General features: G+C 18.1%; 8 protein-coding genes across 8 annotated transcripts; 5 read left to right on the top strand and 3 right to left on the bottom strand.

Annotated features, from left to right (window-relative positions):
- Positions 1-931: 931 nt before the first annotated feature.
- Positions 932-2,437, top strand: PADL01_1027800 (conserved Plasmodium protein, unknown function; the record flags this gene model as incomplete). The annotated part of the gene is made up of 1 exon (XM_028682352.1): positions 932-2,437. The coding sequence occupies one exon, from the start codon at positions 932-934 to the stop codon at positions 2,435-2,437; it is 1,506 nt and encodes a 501-aa protein (XP_028538638.1).
- Positions 2,438-3,152: 715 nt separating this feature from the next.
- Positions 3,153-5,318, top strand: PADL01_1027700 (conserved Plasmodium protein, unknown function; the record flags this gene model as incomplete). The annotated part of the gene is made up of 1 exon (XM_028682351.1): positions 3,153-5,318. The coding sequence occupies one exon, from the start codon at positions 3,153-3,155 to the stop codon at positions 5,316-5,318; it is 2,166 nt and encodes a 721-aa protein (XP_028538637.1).
- A 345-nt stretch (positions 5,319-5,663) lies between these two features.
- On the bottom strand, positions 5,664-7,328 carry PADL01_1027600 (conserved Plasmodium protein, unknown function; the record flags this gene model as incomplete). The annotated part of the gene is made up of 1 exon (XM_028682350.1): positions 5,664-7,328. The coding sequence occupies one exon, from the start codon at positions 7,326-7,328 to the stop codon at positions 5,664-5,666; it is 1,665 nt and encodes a 554-aa protein (XP_028538636.1).
- Positions 7,329-7,954: 626 nt separating this feature from the next.
- On the bottom strand, positions 7,955-12,401 carry PADL01_1027500 (conserved Plasmodium protein, unknown function; the record flags this gene model as incomplete). Its single annotated transcript, XM_028682349.1, has 4 exons — positions 7,955-8,041; positions 8,123-8,173; positions 8,309-8,359; positions 8,469-12,401. 4 exons carry the CDS (start codon positions 12,399-12,401, stop codon positions 7,955-7,957), a joined length of 4,122 nt encoding a protein of 1,373 aa, XP_028538635.1.
- A 1,329-nt stretch (positions 12,402-13,730) lies between these two features.
- PADL01_1027400 (conserved Plasmodium protein, unknown function) lies at positions 13,731-16,527 on the top strand (the record flags this gene model as incomplete). The annotated part of the gene is made up of 3 exons (XM_028682347.1): positions 13,731-13,839; positions 13,968-16,132; positions 16,273-16,527. 3 exons carry the CDS (start codon positions 13,731-13,733, stop codon positions 16,525-16,527), a joined length of 2,529 nt encoding a protein of 842 aa, XP_028538634.1.
- Positions 16,528-17,679: 1,152 nt separating this feature from the next.
- Positions 17,680-18,890, top strand: PADL01_1027300 (conserved Plasmodium protein, unknown function; the record flags this gene model as incomplete). Its single annotated transcript, XM_028682346.1, has 2 exons — positions 17,680-17,802; positions 17,913-18,890. 2 exons carry the CDS (start codon positions 17,680-17,682, stop codon positions 18,888-18,890), a joined length of 1,101 nt encoding a protein of 366 aa, XP_028538633.1.
- A 663-nt stretch (positions 18,891-19,553) lies between these two features.
- On the top strand, positions 19,554-20,045 carry PADL01_1027200 (conserved Plasmodium protein, unknown function; the record flags this gene model as incomplete). The annotated part of the gene is made up of 2 exons (XM_028682345.1): positions 19,554-19,802; positions 19,941-20,045. The coding sequence occupies 2 exons, from the start codon at positions 19,554-19,556 to the stop codon at positions 20,043-20,045; spliced, it is 354 nt and encodes a 117-aa protein (XP_028538632.1).
- An 860-nt stretch (positions 20,046-20,905) lies between these two features.
- Positions 20,906-22,381, bottom strand: PADL01_1027100 (merozoite TRAP-like protein; the record flags this gene model as incomplete). The annotated part of the gene is made up of 1 exon (XM_028682344.1): positions 20,906-22,381. One exon carries the CDS (start codon positions 22,379-22,381, stop codon positions 20,906-20,908), a length of 1,476 nt encoding a protein of 491 aa, XP_028538631.1.
- Between the last annotated feature and the right edge of the window lie 2,270 nt (positions 22,382-24,651).

The following is a 24,651-nucleotide window of genomic DNA, read 5'->3' as shown; positions in this document are numbered from 1 at the left end:
TATTATATATATTTATTTTTATTTATCATCTATAATTATGCATTTAATATTTCACATAGTTATTTTTTTTTTTCTTTACATAAAATATCTTATTATCATAATATTTAATTCAAATGATATTTTTTTTAAATTCCCTTATTTTATAAATTATCATTTTAATATTTAAAATATATATTTGTTATTTGTATATATATATATATATATATATATTAATATAAATTAATATACATTTTGTTTAAATTCACATATATATATATATATATATATATATATATATATATATATATATAATATATTCATATTTTTGTTTATATATATTTATTAGTTTCCATTATAAATGATTTATTATTTTTATATATTTTTTTAATATATACTTTTATTAAATAAAATAGGATCTTTTCGTTTTTAATTTGTGTTCATTTTATATTAATATGTAATCAAACATATATATATTTATATATATATTATTATATATATGTATATATTTTTTTTCTATATTATTTTATAGATATTATAACATTTGTATCAAATTTCTTTATAATGGAAATTAAAAAAAAAAAACAAAAAAAAAACAATTATTTACCTGAACAATTCATATAATTGTTACAAGTAAATATATACAGCCACTCGGTCACAAATATATATATATATATATATATAAACATATATATATATTTATGTATTCATGTTTACCTCATTTATGTGTAAATAATTTGTATGTATAATCATGTGTTATTTTTTTTTGACCCTTTAATTTTTATTTTTTATTTTATTTTTTTTTTGTTCTTATTACTTATATAGAAAAAAAATACCTGAACAGTTCATGTAATAATTATTTCATAATTTTGTTCAGTTATTATTATTTTAATTTTTTTTTTTTTTTTTTTTTTTTTTTTTTTTTTTTTAAAAAAAAAAAAAATCCCTTAAAAAGATGAGTGATAATAAATGTGAAGAAAATGGCGATTTTTCTTTAATATCAGTAAATTATAAAGCTTGTGAAAATCTATTTAATTCTATACGGAAAAAACAATGTGTAGACGTTCCAGTTCATGGGAAGGCACTGGATGATGATTATGATAAGAATAAATTACAAAATAAGACTAAAAAGAATGTTTCTTTTGAAGAAAAATTATATAATGATATTGAAAAAAAGAAAGAAAAGTTTGATGATTTATCAAGTCATAAAAGTGATCATATAAATATATCAATGATAGACAAAAAAAGAACGGATACATTAATAAGAAGGAAAAGGTCTTTTGTGTTTAATGATTATAAATATAATGAATTTATGAATGCTTTTAAACAACAAGAACTTAAGAATTTTAAAAATTTTCATTATTTATATAAATGGAAGATAGCTGTAGCCATTTTATTAATATTATCTATAACATTTTTTTTAATTGGATCTTATATATATTATGAATCTTTGAACGTTATTGAAATAAATATAAATTATAATACAGGAGATGATTATAAAATAATAAATATACCAAAAGATATGAAGAAGCCTGTTTATGTATATTATAAAATATCGAATTTTTATATAAACTTTAAAACATTTTTAGCTGATGAATCACATTCATTAGTTAATGAAAAAAAATGTTCTTATATAAGAACATATGCAGATATATATAAATATAGATGTATTAATAATATACAGACACTTCCAGAAGTATATGATGATATGAATATAGATAAAAATCCTAAAAGAAAAAAAAAAAATCAAAAATGTCATATATCAGATTTAAAACCAGAAGAAGCTAGTAAAAAAATTTTCCCATGTGGTTTAGTTTCAGCTGCAATATTTAATGACAAAATTAGCTTGTCAAAAAGTTCGGTCAGTTATGATATAGACAAATTTCCAATTTTACATTATTTTGATTTTCTTACTTATATGAAAAAACATAAACAATTTACCAATTATAAAATATGGATAAATACCTTTTCACCTGAATATAAAAATTGGTTCCACTCACCTATGACATCATCATTTATAAAACCTTATGGTGTTATAAATGAAGACTTAGAAGCTGGAGAAGATTATAAATTAACTTTTATTCAAAACTCATGGCCAGCAGAAGAATGGAATGCCAAAAAATCCTTCCAATTAGTTTCTTTAAGAAGTATTGGAAATAGTTCTTTTAAATTAGCTTATGCATTTTTTCTATTATCACTTTTATATTTTATTATGATTATTTTTATATTAGTGTTAGTCAAATGTAAATATTATAAACTTGGCAAAACATTATCATATTGTAAAATGTCAATGAATAAAAATATTGAAAAAATGAATAGTAGAAAAAAAACAAACATACAAAATATAAACAAAAAAATTAACTCTATGCAATTAGAAATCATGCAAAACGCTAGTTCCGATCCAAATAACTTATCAGGAGCAGACCATTCCCAGCAATTATGTTTCTGTCCCCTTCACTAAAAATAAAACATATATATATATACAATATATTTATATATATAATATATATATAATATATATATATATATATACAATTAGTCTTTTATTTATTCATTTATTTATTCATTCATATATTTTTGTTATGTAATAATTTTTTGTGCTATTCAAATTTTAACCTTATAATTTTTTGTTTTTCATATGGCTTTTTTCCTTTTTTTTTTTTTTTTTTTTTTTTACTTTTCATATTTAACCGCTGTAAATATTTATACATATTTTAATATATGTATAAAATTTCCCATTTTGAATTAATTATTAAATAAATATGTTATTTTCAAAAAAGAAAAAATAAGAATAGATATAATTCATTAATATGAATGATAATATATTTGTATATTTAGAATCATTTTCAAATAAATAATATCATATAATATATAATAGTTTTTTTTTTTTTTTTTGTTCCTACACCTTTATTAAAGGAGTACTCTTAATGAATAATATATATAATATGTATTAAATTATATATATATATATATATATTAATATATTTATATATATATATATTTGTTTATATATTTGTATATTTATATATTTATATTATTAATAAATAAGAATGTTTAAAAAATGCTAACATAATTTTTGGGATCAATCAATAACAAAAGAATATATGAACGAAAAAATGCGCTTATCATATAAAAAAAAAAAATATATATAAAAGAAACATTTATATTTTTAAATTATGTTGTGCTGTACAACTAAAACAAAAAAGTATGCAATCTTAATTTATAAATATCTATATAAGAATGGTATTATGTATAGAAAATATAATTTCTCCTCTTTCGAAAAGGAATATCAAGAGATAGAGAAAGTGAAACATAAAATAGAAAACAATAGAACACTAAATTATAATCATAATAATCTTAATAATAATTATCACAATAATGACCATTCCTTTGATAAAAAACTCTACACGAATGAGGAACAAAATGAGGAGGAAAATAATCTGACCAACGAATTTTATAATAAAATTATAGATGAATATAAACTTAATAAGGATGAAAAATTAGATAAGAAAAAAAATATAAAAAAAATGAAAAGGAAAGAATCTACTGAAAATGTTGAGAATAAGATTAAGAATGATATAAATATAAAAAATGAAAAATTCATAATAAGTTCAAATAATTTAACAAATAATATTATTAAGGATGAAAGTAATATATGTAAACCTAATAATAATAAAGAATGTATTAATATAAATGTATCCTTGCAAACACATAATATAAATAAAAATAACAAATTAATAAAAAAGGATTGTAATTCTAATATTATTAATTGCACAGAAGATAAACATATAAACAATATGCTAATAAAACAAACAAATAAAAATAACAATGATAATTTATTAACTCTAAATGAAAAAAAAAAAAACGATCATTTTTATAAAATCTTTTTTTCTTCAAAAAAAGTTAAAATAATAAAATCTCAAAACCATCCAATATTTATTCATCTATATAAATTAGCTAGTGACAGAAATTATAGACAAAAACAAGAAAAAGTCATATTAACAAACAAAAAAATTATATTAGAAAGAGAAAAAAATCATATTTCCAGAATTTATACAAATAGTATTAACAACTTGAAAGATTTTCGTTCCTATGATAATTTTATTTTGTTATCCAACAAATTGTTAAAAAAATTATCTTTTCTTTATTCATTCAACAATGGAGTAATAGCTGAAATCACACACAAATTTTACTTTGATAATGTAGGGCTCCCCTTTTTAGCTCTCTGCTTTTATAACATCAATTATGAATCTACAAAAAAGAAACAAAGCTGTCTCAATCATATCAATAATAATATGCCTACAATTAAAACAAAACTAAATATGGATATTACAAATAACACAAATACATATAATATTAATGATTCTTTTAATTATAATTTGATAGTAGAAAATAACCTGAACAGGTCAGGTGAAAAAAATTTCAACGAAATGGATGAAATGGCTAGTTGTCAAAAAATAAAAGAACAATTAGAACAAGATCAAAATGAAAGTAAAATAAGAAATCACAATGAAAGTAAAATAAGAAATCAAAATGAAAGTAAAATAAGAAATCAAAATGAAAGTCAAAATGAAAGTCAAAGTCAATGTCAAACTCAAAATAAAAGTCAAACTCAAATTCAAACTCAAAATCAAAGTAACGCACAGAATGATGATAAAATATATGCAAATGTCGAAAGAGATAAATTAAAAAATTCCTATAATTGTGATAATACTAAAAATATTGAATATTTATGCAATGGAGACATAGGTACTTTAATTCGAAGTTGTTTTTTATTAAAATGGCAGTGTATATTTAATATTGATAACTTAAATAGGAAAAGGAAGAATAAAATAAAATCGAGCTATAAGAATATGGATATAAATAATATATATGAGATAGATTTTTTTCATCCTCTTACAATACGTGCATCATCTGGTTATTTATTAGATATTCCTTTTAAAAATACAGATATAAATGAAATATATAAATATTGTAAAGAAAATAAAATACTCATGTTAAAATATAAGGAGGATAGTGATTTATATATAAATTATAAAAACCTTTACACAGAAGATGACAATAAATTTTTACATTTACTAGATAAAGCAAAAGGAGTTTTTCTTATAATGGATAATTGCAATAATATAGAAAGAACATATAATTTAATTCATAACAACTATATTAATATTAGTAATAATATAAATAGTGATAATATTTTTGATAACATTTATTATGTTAATTTAAAAAACGATCAAACGAAACCCTTGGATCTTATATCTACATATAGCATTTTTATGTATATTTTAAGATCTCATTTTTTTAATCACATTCCTCAGTCATCATATGTTTATGTTGAATAATAATAATAAAAAAAAAAAAAAAAAAAAAAAAAAAAGGATAAAATTTTATTTTTATTAATTAATTAGTTATAATACATATTATATATATATATATATATATATTGTGTATTTATTTATTTATCATATAAATTATTAGATAAACATTTATCTTTCTACATATTTATTAAAATATATATATATATATATATGTAAGGAATAAACTATAATACATACTATAGTGTGTAGATTATATGGATATTACAAGGTTCCGATTAATTTTTACATAAATATAAAAATTGTATACATATAATTATATATTTATTATTATATTATTTTTTATTTTATTATTTTTATTTTATTTTTATTTTATAAATGGGGAGATATATCGAAAAAGTGCATGTTCGAAGAATTATCATCGCTAGCTGTTAATATAGATAAAATATTTTTATGTTGATATAAATGGAGAGAAAGATTTACATTAAATATAGTATCCGTGTGAGAATAAAACTGATGAATACATTGTCTTGATCTGATATCATAGATATAAATATTACCATTTAAGCTTGTAAATAAAAGTAAATTAGTATTAATCCATCTTAAAAAGTTGATTCCTTTTTCTGTTTTTTGATTTTGATCTGGTTCATTAAAATGATAATTTACATAAAATTGGTTTATAGATTTATTATGTTGAAAATCATAAATATTAATTTTATTATCTAAAGAACAGGATGCAAATAAATTATATTTTTTATTATTAAATAAACAACAATCTATTAAATCATTATGTAAATTTTTGTAAGTATTAATTAGATTATTATTATTTATATTGTATATGTTTATAATATTTTTATAAGTGCAAATATATATTTCGTTAGCCAGATTGTTGTCAATACATAATACTCCATCATTTATATCATCATCATTATAATAAGAATTGTTGTAATTATTAATTGAGTTTGTATTTGTATTATCATGAACATTTTTATTACTATCAACATATTTACCACCTTGTATTTGACCAACTCTTTTCACGTTATATATATCATAGTCATACACACAAGTCTGACCAGTATTAAAACCAGCTATCATATAAAATTTATTATCATAATTACATAAATTTATAAATGTAGGTACCTGTGTGGTATGTATGATATTTATTGGAGTACCTTCTAATACATTCCATACATAAATATTTGTACAGTTTACATATATACTTATAAATATATGTTCATGATATAAACAAAACATAGAATATTCTAAATCTTTTTTTTCATTATCATTATTAATACTTAATATATTTATTAATTTCATATTTTCATTTACTATATATTCATTTGTTTTTTTTTTTTCAATATCCCAATTAAATATATCCAATAAACCATTACTATTATTTATATTTTTCTTCATATTATTTAAATTATAATTCATAATTTCTGAACCGTTATCATTATTATTTTCATATATATATATATCACCATTATATATAGACAAACCAACATATTGAAAGTTCCTTGAAAATTTTATATTTGTAATAGTATCACTGTATATTTGATGTTTTAATTCAGATAAATTTATTTTTTTATTATTTAAATCAGTAAAATTTATATTATCATAATAATAATTACTATTATTATAATTATTATTATGTGTTGTGGTACTCAGAATGTAATTCTTCAAATTATCATCAACATTATTATATAAATAACACTTATTATTTATACTTCCAAAATATATCCATTTTTTAAAAGAATTAACACAATATATACTTTTATTAGTATAAAACTTTTTTTCATAAGATATATATTTCTCTTTATATTTTATCAATTCATTATTATCATCAGTACTATTATTATATAACTCTTCATCATCTTCATCATCTGAACTTATATCAATTATATCCTTTTTATTTTCTATACCTTCATAAATAACATCATCAACATCATCAACAATATCAATATCATCAACATCATCAACATTATCAATATCATCAATATTTTCTACTTCTTCCTCCTCTATATTTTTCTCATTCATTGTAAATAAAAAATATAATAAAATATATTTTTTTTTTTTATATTTTTTTTGTTTACTTTCTTTTTAAATGAAAAATATAAACTAGGTCGATGTATATTTGTTTTTTATAAATCATAATACTTAAAAATTATTTTATATATTTATAAAATATTCTTATAAAATAATAACATGTGATATTTTCATAAAATATCAAAATAATTAATATTATAATATATATATTATATATTATTTACTCATAAGATGCTGTTATTTTTTTTTTTTTATAAATTCATTTCAAAAATACCAACATTAAATAATAATATTATGTTTAAAAATTAATTGCCATATTCATATAACATAAAAAATTGAATAATAAATTTATATGTAGAAAAACAAATAAATATAAAAAATATATAATTTTTTTACAAAAAAAAAAAAATTTATAACAAATCTTTTTATATGTTAGGAGAATACATATTTATAAATACAAATGTCACAAATAAATAAAAAAAAAAAAAAAAAAAAAACATCGCAAGTAAACATAATATTCTACTCTATATGTATAAAATAAATACATGAAAAAAAAAAAAAAAAATATAATATATATAAAATTTTATATATATATATATATATATATATTTAACAATTTAATAATTTTTGACCATTTGTTCAAAGATATATATAGGAGCATCGTTTTGTTCATTTCCTTTGGACGATTCTTCGAGTGTTTCAACCTGATATTCAAAAAAAAAATATATAAAATATAAAATATATATATATATATATATGTATATTTTTTTTATTTATCATTTTACCTTTTTCTTCTTATTTTTTATTTTTATATTTTTGGCCTCATTAATCTGCGTCTTTAAGAAAAAAAAAAAAAAAAAAAAAAAAAAAAGAAATATCAATAGTAATAATAAATTTATCTCTCTCTTTTCTTTTTTTTATTATTGAAAAAATATTATTTCTATAATTAAAATTTCTATTTTTTTTTTTACCTCCATGTGTTGCAAAGGTGGTCGAATTAAAGATTTTACATCGACTGTTAGCTATAAGATGAAAGATATAAAATAAATAAATATATATATAATATATATATATATTTATTTATATATATGTATTCACATATATATATTTTTGTTTCTTATTTTTTTATACCTTGTCATATATAATATTCTGATATTTAATTGGTAATAAATGATATATACCAAATTCGTCAAGAGGTAGGATATATTTAATATACATACTTAAATGTATTAATCTCTTTTTATGACGAAACAAAATAAGGTTCCTTATTTTTTTCCTTATTTTTGGTTTACTATATCCTGTTTTATACATGTAATAAAGTATCGAAAATAATTGTTCATTATTATAACATATAGCTATCTTATTCATATGATAAAATAATTCAATATAATATTTTTTATTTTTAATCATATTATTGCAAATGGTAGAATATATTACTAAATAATGATTTGGTTTCATATGATCTAAATTTGTTAACAAATTATTTAATAGATGATTAAATATTGATATGTCCACATTATTATTTGTTCCCACATTATTATCTCTCACCACATTATTATCTCTCACCACATTATTATCTCTCAACACATTATTATCTATCACCACATTATTATTCTCCTCAGTGAGAGGTACACCATTCAATACATCCAAAAAGTGATGACTTAATCTAAAACATAATATTTTAAAAGAATCACTAAAATGCTCAAAATTTTCATACACATATTTTTTTATTACACCTTTGATTTCATGTGGAATAATTTTTTTTACACACACGTGACTGAGCATTACATATTTTATTAATCGCTCATCTATTATATTATTCATAAATATATATGAGATTTGTCTTTCGAAATAAAAAGATGAATATAAATTAAAATATGTAAAATAATATAACAAAGGTGCTACCTCATTAATTTCTTCAACATTTTTTGAATAATTTTTATTAAAACATATATATAAATGATTCAATAATTTTTCGTGATGACTGTTCAGAATATTTTTTTCTTGTCTTTTTCTTTTCTCAAATAATGAAGAAAAATAAGCATAATATAAATTATATAATATTTTCATCATTATCAAATTTGTTTTTAATATGTTAAAATTTATCTTATATTCATCAATAGAATTTATATTATTACTTTTTTGATTTAATTCAATATTATATTCCTCTTTTTCATATAATTCATAACTCATGTTGTCATTATTTGTCTTATCTTTCATCATTTTGGCTAGCTCACCATTTTGGCTGTTTTTATTTATTATTATTATCTTTTTATTATTATTATTATTATTTATTTTTTTTTTTTTTTCTTCTTCTTCTTCCAACAAATGCCTGACTTGTTCAGGTGGATAATTAATTTTTTTTTCATTATAAATAAAATAAAATAAATCATTAATTAAGTTGACAAAATGGTTGATATATTCTTGAGTATACTGACTTTTTCTAAATAAGTTAATTTTTCTGATTAACTGTGTATTTTTATCATTATGATTTATCCATTCACTATGATCGTTTGACAAATGATAATAATTTTTTGAGAATAAGTATAAGCAGAATAATAATTCTTTTTGCGTTATTAATTTTTTTCCATTATTAACAATGGAAAGGATTTTGATTAATAATTGTGGTAATAAGAAAACTTTATTTTTATAATAAATTACTAGTAGAAGAAGAAAATCTTTTATATTCATTTCTAAGAAATTATGTTGTATATAATTTTCAATATAATACATATCTTTATAATTGAATAAATTATTTTTACTTTTATAATAAAAGAATAAAAAAAAATTCTTTGGACAAGAAAACATATAAATATTTTTCTGATCACCTTGTTGTTGACTAGCCACACAATTATCATTAAAATTAAAGTTCTTGTGGTTATAAAAAAATTGATCCAACATATCATTTCTATATTTTATTTTATAAAATACTCGAAGTATATTTATTATATTATTTTCATTTATATTATGTTTATTACAAGTAATTTGAACTATTAATATATTTTTTAATTCATCATCCATATATTTATGAAATTCATAAATTAGAGGAATTAACATACATATATCATTACCACTTGAATTATGTACACACGATTTTAAATTACTACACACTAGTTTTATCATATTATCCAAATGTTTATTTATATCATATGATTCGAAATTATTTTCTTTTATATTAGAAATGTTGGATTGTTTTATATGTAAAATGGTTTGTTCAATATATTTATTATTTTCTCTATCATATATTTCATTTTTATTTTCACTCTCTTCTGTAAGATACATGATCTTATTGTCATTTAATTTTTTTTTTTTTTTTTTTTTTTCTGTTTCTTGACATATATTCAATGCATTATCTATTCTTTGTTTTTTTTCTTGCGTTTCTATATATGGTAGATCCCCCTTCTTGCGTCGTGTAATTATATGTTTAAATATTGTTAATATTTTAATATTATCAATTAAAGAAAGATCGAGTTTACTAACTAATAACATGTTACAATAATTTAATATAAAGGATTCATAATTAAATGATGTATGTCTAAATTGATAGCTTAATTTTAAAACTCTTTCTAATGCTTGTATAATTTTTTTATTTTTAATTTTTTGTTGATTCATATTTAGGTTCATATGTAAAATATAAATAAAATGTAACAAAATATTTGTAATATTATTTTTTACATCTGTTATAAACAAAAAGAAATGTTCTTCCTTTTGTTCATCGTTTTGGGTTGTTATTTTTATTTTGTTTATTTTTTTTTTTTTCCTTAATAAATTTGTATAATAATTATATAAAATATATATAGTATCAATCATATAATAATTAAAATAAAAGTCATTAATATAGTCCTTACATTTTTCATTTATAATATTTAAATTGTTGTTTGAATTTATACATTCATTTCTTCTATATTGTGATTTAGATTGAATAGTGTTTGTTAATATATCCGATTTGTTTTTTATAATTTCATTTATCTTATTAAATGCATATTGCGTTTTTTCTTTATATATATTTCCTGATTGATCATGTTTTATTTGATTTTTTGTATTATATTCAAGTATTAAATTATTAAATGTTATAATATGATTTATATATATATAATTTAAATTATACATATAAATAATATCTTCATTATATTCATACGTTTTTTTTTCTGGTTTATATTTTTTTTCAAAAAAATAGTTACTACATATATTAATACATAAATTAACACTTTTCATTTTTATAAAATAAATAGAAGGATTATATTGTATTAATGTATATATATAGTCTAATATTTCTTTAAAAAATATTTTATTATTATCATTATTGTTTATAATATCCATATGTTTTATATTATAACTAAAGGCTATTTTCTGAATAATATCTATAGAAAAAAAATGAATATTTTCACTTATATATTTTAAGAATATATTAAAATTATCTTTCATATCTAATACTTTTAAAATATTAAGAAATAACAAATAACTCTTAATACTAATAAATTTTTTCTTATTATTAATAATTGTATTGTCTTCTTTTATATTAATATTATTATATATATTATGAGGATTATAACAATTAGCATCTGTGCCCATGTGTTCAAAAAAATTATTTGTAATATCTTTATTTATATATATATTATGTTGTTTCTTGTTTATATTTTTATTTTTATCATCAGACAATGCTTCCATATATTCATTGATATATGATAAAATATAAGAAACATAATATTTTATTCTTCTATCAAGTACACTAATATTACCCTTTACACAAAAAATATACAATATATTAATAATCTCATCAATATATTTGCCATCATCTTGTTTATTTTTAATTAATAAATTTATTTCTTCAAATTTTTTATTAACATAGTAATAATTAACTAAAGAATTTACACAACTATATTTATTAAATAAAAAATTTTCATCATCATTTATATATTCATATGAGAACCTTTTCCTTATTATTTTTTCTTTCTTAATAATATTTTTATGATATATTCTTATAAAACATTTTAAGTGATATCTCGAAGGAGGTGTCCATGGAACATCCTTCAAATAAAATAGCTCAACACCCTTCCTGATCATTTCAATAATAATACATCCAAAAGGGAGATAAAAAAAAATATATACATATATGTATATATATATATATATATATATATATATATATATATATATATATGTATATATATTTATCTTTGTCCTTTTTCAAAATGTTAATAATTTTCGTGTGTTCATAAATATATCAAACATTCGTTCAATTTTTTTTTTTTTTTTTTTTTCTCATCTTCAAAGTCTACATCATATAATCGGTTTTATATTTATATAAAAGATAAATTATTTTAATAGAATACCTATACTAAAAAAGTTACTTTTATATATACTTGCATCCTACATCCAAACATAATATATATATATATATATATTTATTTATATTTTATAACATTATTATATTAAATTAATTCTTACATTTAATAAATATGCTTTATTTAATTATATCAACATCTAATCAAAATTTAAAAGATTAGAATATAATAATAAAAATAAAAAAAAAATTTACACCTAATTTTATTTTATATGAAAAGTGGGTATATTTCAAATGTACTAATTTAAAGAGGTACTTATGAAGTACAAAAAAAAAAAAATATATAATTTAAGATGTACTTATTTTTATAATAATTGTTAATTTGAAGTATCTTATTTTAATATTATGTAGATAAATATAAATATATATATATATATATATATATATGTTTTATTTTATTTATTTATTTTTCTTATCATTAGCTTATGATAGTTTTAATTGTTTCCCCCCCCAAAAAAAAATATATATACATATATGTTTATTTTAAAATATAGTAATAAATGGTGTAATGTCGTATACCTTTGAATTTCTTAAATATATTTTTTTTTCTTGAGAATTATTTTTTTCTTTATTCCATTTCAATAAAAAATATAAATAAATACATATATTATTACTATATGCAATATTTTGTATTAACTACATAATATTTCTACCTATATAAAATATATATATATATATATAAATTTTTATATATAATATATAAGGAGAAATGTTGAGCTAAATATATATAAAAATATACAACATTTTAAATACACCAATACAGCCAATTTGAGAACCCGAACACACAAAAAAAAAAAAAAAAAAAAAAAAAAAAAAAAAAAAAAAGGAATACCAAATTGTAGATAGTAATGTTTACTTTTTTTTTTTATTTTTTATAAATAAAAATTATGATTCATCCTTTTATCAAAGTCTAGGAATATTTCCATTTTTTGATACTACAAAAAGGTGGTAATATGATAAAATAACCTTTCTCCATATATATATATATATATATATATATATATATATATTTATTTATTTATTTATATATTATATATTTATGTGAATCCATGAAATGTAGTAAAATGTTGGAACATAATAAAAAGGAGAGAAAAAATAAACATGTTGAAGAAAATGAGATGGTGGAATATAATAAGGGTAACATAAGAATGTATGCAGGTATATTTAAATCTAAATTTTTTTTTGTGTCAATTATAAAAATATTATATAAAATAAAAAATACATATATATAATATATATAATTTATATATATATATATATTTATTTATATATACATTTCTTTTTAGAGAAGGATATTAATTATATTTGCAGTATAATAAAAAAATATAATATCGGTAAAAATTTTGTTGGTTTTGGTGGGGCCTTTACAAGGTTTGCTAATGAATCCATCGCTTTTCATAATAAAACATTTAATCCACAACTCGGGATTCATATGAATGTTTGTTTATTTAATAATGAACTGTTTCAAAATTATTATATAAAATTAATTCATTTTTCAAGATGGCATATTCTTGTATATTTATCAAATAAAAAATTATATGTTTATAAACATAGCAGATATATTTGGCATGTAGAACATTTTAATGAATGGAAACAACTTAATGTTCCTACAAAAAATGAAATTATTAATATACAAATTGTCTCATGTAATTATCAAGGAGATCTTTATTTTGATAATATTACAAACGACAACAAAAATTTTGATATTTATGAACAAAAAGAAAATGATGATTATTATGATCATTTTTATTATAATTATATAAATAATATTTCTAATAATAATAATAATAATAATAATAATAATAATATGTCTTGTAATATACAAAATAATCAATACGATCCTATAAATTTATTCTCTGTTTACTTAATAGATAATAAAAATAATTTATATGTAGGCATTAATACAAATGTAGACTCACAAAATATAATCATCACAAAATTGAAAATTATTATTCCACAGTATTTAAAAGAAAAAAATTTTAAAATAAACTCTTTATTAGCTAGCTTACCAGAAATAAACGAACAACAATTAAAACATAAAAATATACATTTAAATTTTTCAACTATTATAGAATTATCATACAATTGTTTAATCAAAAAATCAAACACAAAATTGTGTAATTCTTATACTCATCAATATAATTCAAAACGTTTTGATGAACTAGCCAATAATTCCTCTCGAGAAAATTATGAACGTGTTCAGGTAAAAAAAAATAAAATAAAAAAAAAAGAAAAAAGAAAAATATCAAGCATAATTGATAACAACAACAATAATAATAAGAAGAAGAACAATAATAACAACAATAATAAGAAGAAGAAGAACAATAATAACAACAATAATAATAAGAAGAAGAACAATAATAAGAACAACAATAATAATAATAATAATAATAATATTAATAAACATATGTTTATTCCTGAACACAATTATCACGATGACACACAATCAAGTGTTTACAATAATACTTGTATATTTAATAAAAATAATCCTTTTCCTTTCATAGATAGTTATAATGATACACCTCAAGACTTCACAAAAATAACAAATAAACCATCAAATAATATTATTGATAATATTAACGCAAAAAGATTTGAATCCATGTACTGTAAAAAAAAAATTATTAGTAATTATATTACGTCGAGTGATGAACGTTTTACTAAAAACAATTGTTCATATAACAAAATAAAAGAAACATACAAATATTCTTATTTTAAAAATGAAGAAAATAAAAATATTCAAAGAAATAGTCAATGCATAGAAAATGATAATTCTATTGAAGAGGACACTTATGAGAATAATCAAATTATAAATAAAAAAATATATTTCGTATTTATTAAAATATCAAATGATAAAAAATTTAGAATAAAATTAATAAATTCAAAACCTCAAAAATTAATTAGTGGTACATCCTGTAATCATGGATGTATTTTATTTGAAAATAAGGAAATTTATTTTTGGCTATATCATGAAAAAGAGGACAAATTAGGTGAAGAAAATAAAAATGATAAATTAAGATATATGGATGAATATAATAAATCATATAATAATAACAAAAATGATAATTCTTATATATCCCTTGAAAAGTTAAAATCACCCAAGGTTAATATAATAGATGTATGTTATTGTAATAATACATATATTATGTTATCAGAAGATAATAATTTATATATTTTAAAATATCCATTTTTACGTAATCTAAGAGCTGTCGATTTTTTTTTCTATATTAATAATTATTTATATAAAAATATACATTTTGAAAATTCTAAAAATTTTTTAACTCTTCAAAAATTGAGGAATGATAAATTAATTGAAATGTATATAACAGATTATATATTGATAACTGTACATAGTACCAAGGATATATATTTTACTCCGTTTTTATTTCAAAATATTTATATTTACAGAGACGCACAATATTTTGATGTCTTATCTACCAAATATGAATATCAAGTAACAATATAAATAAATAAAAATATATATATGTATGTATATTTGTTTATATATTTGTTTATATATTTGTTTATATATTTGTGTGTGTGTGTGATTTTTTTATTTTATTTTCTTTTTATTTATTTATTTTTTTTTTTTAGATTAAAAACTTATTGAAACAACTCGGTGAGTTTATCAAAGGTGGAATAGAAAACTCATATACGGTCGATGAAAAAAAAAAGTTTCCTAACTTAATAAAATATGAAATGATTAATTTTAGTTTTAAAGAAAAAAATTCCTTTACTCTATATATAACTTCAAATTCATTAATTGTTTGTATCTACAATGTAATTGAGTATTATGGTATGTTGGATAATAATATTTCTAATTTTTTGCGTCACTATTATATTGTCTAGTACAACATATTAAATAATATACATATAATACATGTATATATTTTTTATTCGCATTTTTTTGATATATTATATAAAAATAATATATTGTTTTTATTACGTACATTTTTTTTTTTTTTTTTTTTTTTTTTTGTTCATTATAAACCAAAACTTCCTAAACAAATTGTGATTTCTTTTTCTCATATATTAAATTATTACAAATATTTTGTAAATAAATATATATATATATATATATATATACAAAATAATTTACAACATTTTAATTATATATAAAAAATATTTTGTACTATAAAAAATAGCCATTTTGATTTATGTTATATTTTTATTTTAAAAAAAAAAAAAAAAAAAAAAAAAAAAAAAAAATGTCTATATTTTCTATTTGTTAGGAAATTCCCTAAATTATTTTCTGAACAGTTCATAAAAAAATTAATATGAACACCTGAATTGTTAATATAAAAATATATATATATATATATTATATAAATGGAGAAACATTTTTTGTTCTAATATGTTCATAAGTTGATTATAATTAGTACACACAAAATACATGCGGGGTTTAATATTTGTTTTATTATTTGTTTTTTTCTTTTTCTTTTCTTTTTTTTTTTTTTTTTTTTTTTTGGTGTTGTTCTACACACATAAAGAAAAAGGATTATCCTAATTTCCATATAATATTATAAATTAAAAATAATATAATTATATAATATATATATATATATATATATAATATTTAAAAGGTCTATTATTTTTAAAGTACAAAAATTTTAGTTAAATTTTGGTTGATTTTAAAAATGTACGACATGTGAGCTTGTTATTATATTTAATTTTATTTATTTTATATAATGGAAGAAATGTATTTTTAAAGTTTCAAAAAATATTCCTTTTATTTTATTTTATTTTTTCTTATATGGTAATATCAATATGTTGTTCCTTATATTATCTTAAGTAATATAAATAATTAATTAAATATATAATTAAATATAAATATATGTATAATTAACAGTATAAATAATTAAATTTGTATATTTGTGTATATCAAGATTTTTACTCCTTCGAGAATATATATACATAATTTTGTCATTTTTTTTTTTTTTTTTTTTTTTTTGTCTATTACATATCTTAACATCTTTTGTGATTTAAAAAAAAAAATTAATAATGTGTGATAATATTTGTGAAGATAAAAAGAACTATATGTTCGATCCCCCTCCATTTTTAATATCTCAAAATGTGGTGGATTCGGCTAGTACAACTGTAGAATTTGACTATCCTTTATATGAAGTAATATAAATATATAGATATATATGGATTTATATATTTACACAAACACACACATATATATATATATATATATATATATATATATTTTTAATTTGTTTATCTTTTTAAAGACAGCAAAGAGCAGAGAAATAAAGAACATAATACAAGAAACGACGATAAATATACCAAAGGTCGAATATAAAAACAAAATTGTAGAAATTCCTAGGGTGCAATATCGTACGTATCCATTAATAAAAGAAGTGGAGACACCAATATATAAAGATAAGTATGTATATAAAAATATTGAAGTACCTAATAAAAAGTTAAGGATAAAACCAGTATATAGAGAAGTAAAAGTACCAGAAATAAAATATGTAGATAAATATGTAAAAAGAAAATATAAAAGATATAAATATATACCTAAAGAAATAAAAGTCCCATTTAGGCCTAGAAGAGAAATATATAATGAAATACCTATACCTAGATATATACCTGAAAATATAGAAAATTGTCTAGAAAAAAAAAAAATGTTAGATACTGCATATAGAGGGGAATTACCATTATTTCAAGGATATGATGATAATATAGTAAATATGATGAATCCATTTTGTACTTATAATCAATCAGATAATTTATATGATAACAAAATGTGGGAAGGAAAAAGAAAAGAAAAAGAAAAAACATGGAATTATGATATATTAAATTGTTTATGTATTAATAATAATGAAAATGAAACATATGATAATAAATTATATGAACAAGTATATGATCCCAATATGATATATTCCTCTTCACCTTATGAACAAATCACCTATACACCTCCATATCAAATACTTTTAGAAAGAGATCAAAAAAAAGAGGAAGATCTATTTTGTCATAAAATAATTGAAGTTACATCTTCTCTTTTGGCTTTTACAGGTATAGCTATTATTTTGATGGGGAAGTTAAGTTTGCATGGTATATCAGTAGTAATGAAAAATATTAAGGATAGAAATAATAATAATATTAATAATAATAATACACATTTGAAGAAAAATAAAAATGAGATAAAGGATGATGAAGCTAAACAGGATGAGGACATAACCTGTCCACCTGTCAAAAAAAATTAAAATAAAATATATATGTATATTAATATATATATTTTATTCATTTTTTGTTTTTTGTTTTTTTTTTTTTTTTTTTTTTTTTTAAGTATTATAACCATTTCATTATGTACATCTTCACATATATGTATAATATTAAAATGGATACATATAATATATATATATCATGTATATGTTATATTTTATTTTTTTATATATTATTATTATTTTATGGTATAAACCATTTCATGCATAATTAAAAAACTATCATTTTTTTATATGGATTTTTTTTTTTTTTTAATACATAATATAAAATCATTTTTATCTCTCTGTCAAAAAAAAAATATTCAATTATTTATAAAATAAAGAATAAGGAAAAATATACAGAATGCACATATGAATAAAAATGTATGTGTATATATAATATATAATATATATTGAAAATATGATAAAACAAAGGAACAAAAATATATAAATAATTAAATATAAATATATATATATATATATATATATATATACATTTATTTATTTATATTTTTTTTTTTTATTTTATTTTTTTTTTTCGTGCGTAAAACATCCTATATAAATAATATTCAATGTAATAGTATATCACTAAAATTAAATACTTTTACATAATATTTTAATAAAATTGTGTAAAAGTGTTATAAAAAAAAAGAAACAAAATACAAAATGTATGTGAGAAGTATTAGTAAGGAAATAACGAAAAGGATGTATAATCCTTTTGGACACATAATTATGATGATGAGTTTAAAAAACAAAACAACAAATGAAATATTAAATGGAAAAAGATATATAGTGTCATATACAAAAGTGCATATGACTCATTATCTGGAAGATTATTATACTAATCCAGAAATTGCTACAAATATGATTTCTCCTATGTCTGAATATATATGGTGGAGTTGGCTACTTCTTCAAGTAAAATGAATTAAAATATATCTACACATATACATATATACATACATATATATATATATATATATATATATATATATTTATATATATATTTATAATATATATATATTTATAATATATATATATTTTTCCTTTTAACAGGGTGTAATTGTTTTTGGTACTTTATTTCATTCAAATTATTATTTTACTGGAAAGGCCTTACCAAAGGTTCAAGGAAATTCTCAACTATGTGAGGATTCATGGTGATATAATTAAAAATAATAAGATAATAAAAAAATAATTATATTTATATAATAATTTTATTTGGTTTTATATTCCTTTTATATATATATATTTTTTTTTTTTTTTTTTTTTTTTTTTTCTTGTTGTACTTTTAAAAATTTTTATTTTTTTCAACCACATCATATACTTTATATAATACCCTTTATGGTAAAAAAAAAATATATCTATATATATATATATTTGAAATATATTTATTGAATTAATTTAATTTATGAATGTTTTAAAAAATGTGTCTTGAAAAATAATCATAACATCGGTTATGTAAATGGACACACATATAAATATATATGTATATATATTTAAAATTAAACACATTGAATTTTAATAAAAAAAAAATGTATACATGAAACAAAAAAAAAAAAAAAAAGGAAATATTATATATATATATATATATATAATGTATTATAAAAAAGTACGAAAAAAAAAAGAAATAAATAAATAATAAATAAAATATATAATATATAATATAAAACTCTTCAAAATATTCGTTTAATTTTTAATTTTTTTTTTTTTTTTTTTTTTTTCCCATGTGGTATTATAATATACAAAAAGAAGAATTTATTGCTATAATTTTGTCCATTGACAAAATTATAAATGAAAAAAAAAAAAAAATAATAAAATAAAATAAAATAAAATAAATATGACTCGGTTACTTCCTTTAAATCATATTAAAAATGTTATTGTATCCAATGTCTTATATATAATTGTACATGTGAGAAGATTCATTTTATATAATATTATTTGCTCATGTAACTACTACTACATTTTATTTTTTTATTTTATTTTTTTATTTTATTTTTTTATTTTATTTTATTTATTTATTATCACTCGAGTGCCCAGAATTCTTCTTCATCCATAGCTTTATTATCCTTACCCTTTACAGCATCATCATTAAACATGACTTCAAAATTTTCTTCTTTTACTTCTTCTTGTACTACCTTTTCTTTTTTTTCTTTGTATAAGAAATATGTAGCTATACTACCTCCCAAAAGTACAAGAGTACCTATACCACTAGCTATATATAATTTGCTGTAATTTTCAAAGTGACTATTTGAGCTCGAATCTGATTGCTCCTGTTGTTTATGATCTTGATCTTTGGCATTCATATGTTCATATAATGCAGACATATCATCATTGTGTTTTTCTGAGGAAGATAATTTTTCATTGTTCTGATTATTATTTAATTTTGTTTGTTCTTCTTTGACAGTATCTCTTAATTTTTTCATATAATTGTTTTTATAAGAATCATTATTCATATCATAATCATAGGTCGACAAGCTTGGTAATTCTTTATTGGAGTTGTGTTTATCACCATCTACACTGTAAGAAGTATCATGTTCATGTATATCACTACGACCATGATGATGATGATGATGATTATTATTATTATGATGATGATTATTATTAATATTATTATGTTGTGTATTTGTTGGTACTATCCTTTCTTCTTTAGTTATATTATCATGCTCTATTTTATCCGCATCGTCACCAGTTTTTTTTTCTTCTCTTGCTGTATTAGATACAGAGGAACTCATATAATTTGAAAAATGAGGATGCATATAACTATTTCCTCTATAAGTATTAAAATTTTTCGTATTGTTACTACTGCTACTTCTATGAGTATGATTATTAGTGTTCATATTGTTCATGCTATTTAATATTTTAGAAAAGTCATCAGATCTATGTCTATTACTTTTTGTATATTTTTGTTGTATAAAATTAACTGGATATATATTTGTCGTTTTATGTGTTGTAGTCATTTTATCATTTACTTGTGTGAAATTAGTAATGTCATTATTATTACTATTAGTGCTAGAATTATTTAAATCATTATTTTTTACATCTTCTTCATCATCATTATAATTTTCATCTACATCAACATTGTTATTATCTATATTGTTATTACTTATATTGTTATTACTTATATTGTTATTTTCATTTTCATTTTCTTCCTCATCTACGTTGAAATATATATAGTTATTATTTGTGCTCGTGTCATCCTCCATATCATTATCCACATCACATTCTTGCTCTTCTTTAATAAAAGGACAGTTCATAACTTTTCTATGTTTTTTACCATCCTTGCATTCTGACCATACTCCCCATTTATCACATTTAGTACATACAAGTGTCTCATCCAAAATAGAAAGATCACTTAAACATTTTCTAGTACTGATTCCATGAGTACATGCAGACCATTCTGACCATTCTTCACATGTATCACTTGCTGATATACCTTTTATTTCAAATAAGGCAAAAAATATATTTATCAAATATAAATTTATTATTGTTCTCTTCATCTTTTGTCCATTCTATGATTATAACATAACAACATAAATATGCTAAAATTATTATCAAGCTAATATTTTAAAAGTAAAAAATAAATATAAAATATAATAAAATCATATATTATATATAATATTATCTGCTAAACGTTTCTCTCTCACACATATATATAAACATAAACATAAATAAAAAATAAATAAATAAATATATATATATATATATATATTATTGTTATTATATTTTTATTTTTAATACAAAGGATATATATAACAGATCGAAAGAATTTTTTTTTTTTTTTTTTTTTTTTTCATTTATGTTTCGGAAAAATTCTCTTAATATATATATATATATATATTTATATTTATATTTATATATAATAATAAAACAACTATTATTTTATCTAATATTAGAGACAATTATTTTATGTGGATATATAAATATAAATTCAATATAATTACACACATAGAAAAATGATATCACTAAGTTTTAATGTTCATATGTATATTTTAAAAAAATATATTATAATATAAAAATTGCAGCTCTTTTTTCTGTATTATATATAAAGAATTCTAAAAAATAAATAATATAAAACATGTGACTCATATTTATAATATCATACTGTTCATACTAGATGTTACATTTATAAAAGTATACACGTAAGCGCAACAAAAAAAAAAAAAAAAAAAAAAAAAAAATATAAAATATATATAATATATTATATATATATATATTATTATATATATATATATTTTTTTTTTTCCTTTTTGGAATGTACACATATATATTAAATGTATTAATCTATTCAATCATTATATATTATATATATATATATATTAATATTGTTTAAGAAATACACAAAAAAAAAAAAAAAAAAAAAAAAAAAAAAAAAAAATATATATATATATATATATATAATATATTATATATAATGTTAAGGGTTGTTCTGTTATTATTATTTTATAAATAAAATATAACATGTAATATATTAACATATAATGTGTACCTTTTACTATTAAAATATTATATATATTAATAATGGCTATTCATAATATATATATATATATATATTACATATCATTGAAGAATTAAACTGATCTGAATCTTAAAAGTATACATATATATAATATATAATTTCAACACTTTTGTTATAATAAATAAATAAATAAATATATATATATTAATGGTGTACTTTACACATCTCCTATATAAAAAAAAAATGTACTATAAAAGCTTAAAAAAAAAAAAAATGATAATATATATTATAAATATAATCAATATGGTTATTACATTTGTATGTATAATATTATATATGTTATAATAAAGAGATTCTTATTTCAAAAATAACATATATAATATATATATATGTATAATTATACATTTTAAATTATTTTTCCTTATATATAATTGTCATTTATTATTATTATTTTATTTTATTTTATTATTTTTTTTTTCCTTCTTGTTTTCTTTTATTTTTTTAAAAAAACAAACAAATTTTAATGCATGTTTCAATTATAGTTTTATTCTTAATGTACCCTTTATAATTCATATAGACTTTTACCCCAATAAAAAAAAAAAAAAAAAAAAAATGTACTAAATTTAAATAAATTATCTGGTTACATAGGGAAAAAAAAAGAAAAAAAAAAAAAAAAAGTTATAATAAATATAATGGTCACATATATAAAACTTTATGAAAGAAAAAACAATAAAACATAAGATTTATATTATTATACTAATTCTTATTTATAAGTCTCATTCTTTTGGGTTTTCTACATATTATATATATATATATATATAAACGTTTAAGGGAAAAAAGAGCTAGCCACTTTTTTTTTTTTTTTTTTTTTTTTTTTTTTTTTTTTTCGGAAAAATTGTTGTGTAATAATATAAAAAAAATTTTATTTCCTATATTTATAAATAAGGGAAAAAAAAAAAAAAAAAAAAAAATGGGTAATAAAATAAGTTATATAAATAATTCACAATTTCCTCAATTTTCCAAAATCCTCACCCCAAAAAAAAAAAAAATAAAATAAATAAATAAATAAATAAATAAATAAATAAATAAATAAAGAAGTGGGGTAATTTTTTATTCGAGAAAATATATATTTATATATATTATTATCTTTTTATTACAATTTAATAATTTTCTCCACTTAATATTTTACACATTTTAGTAAAAAATCGTTTTCTAATTTAAGTATAAATTTTATTATAGGTTTTATTTATTTATTTATTTATTTATTATTTTTTCTTTTACACATAAAATAATAACTAATGAATATTTTTA

The sequence above is a fragment of the Plasmodium sp. gorilla clade G2 genome (assembly GCF_900097015.1).
Source record: "Plasmodium sp. gorilla clade G2 genome assembly, chromosome: 10".
Classification (NCBI taxonomy): Eukaryota; Apicomplexa; class Aconoidasida; order Haemosporida; family Plasmodiidae; genus Plasmodium; species Plasmodium adleri (nom. inval.).
The sequence above is the reverse complement of the archived record's forward strand: the minus strand, read 5'-3'. Positions and strand labels throughout refer to the sequence as shown.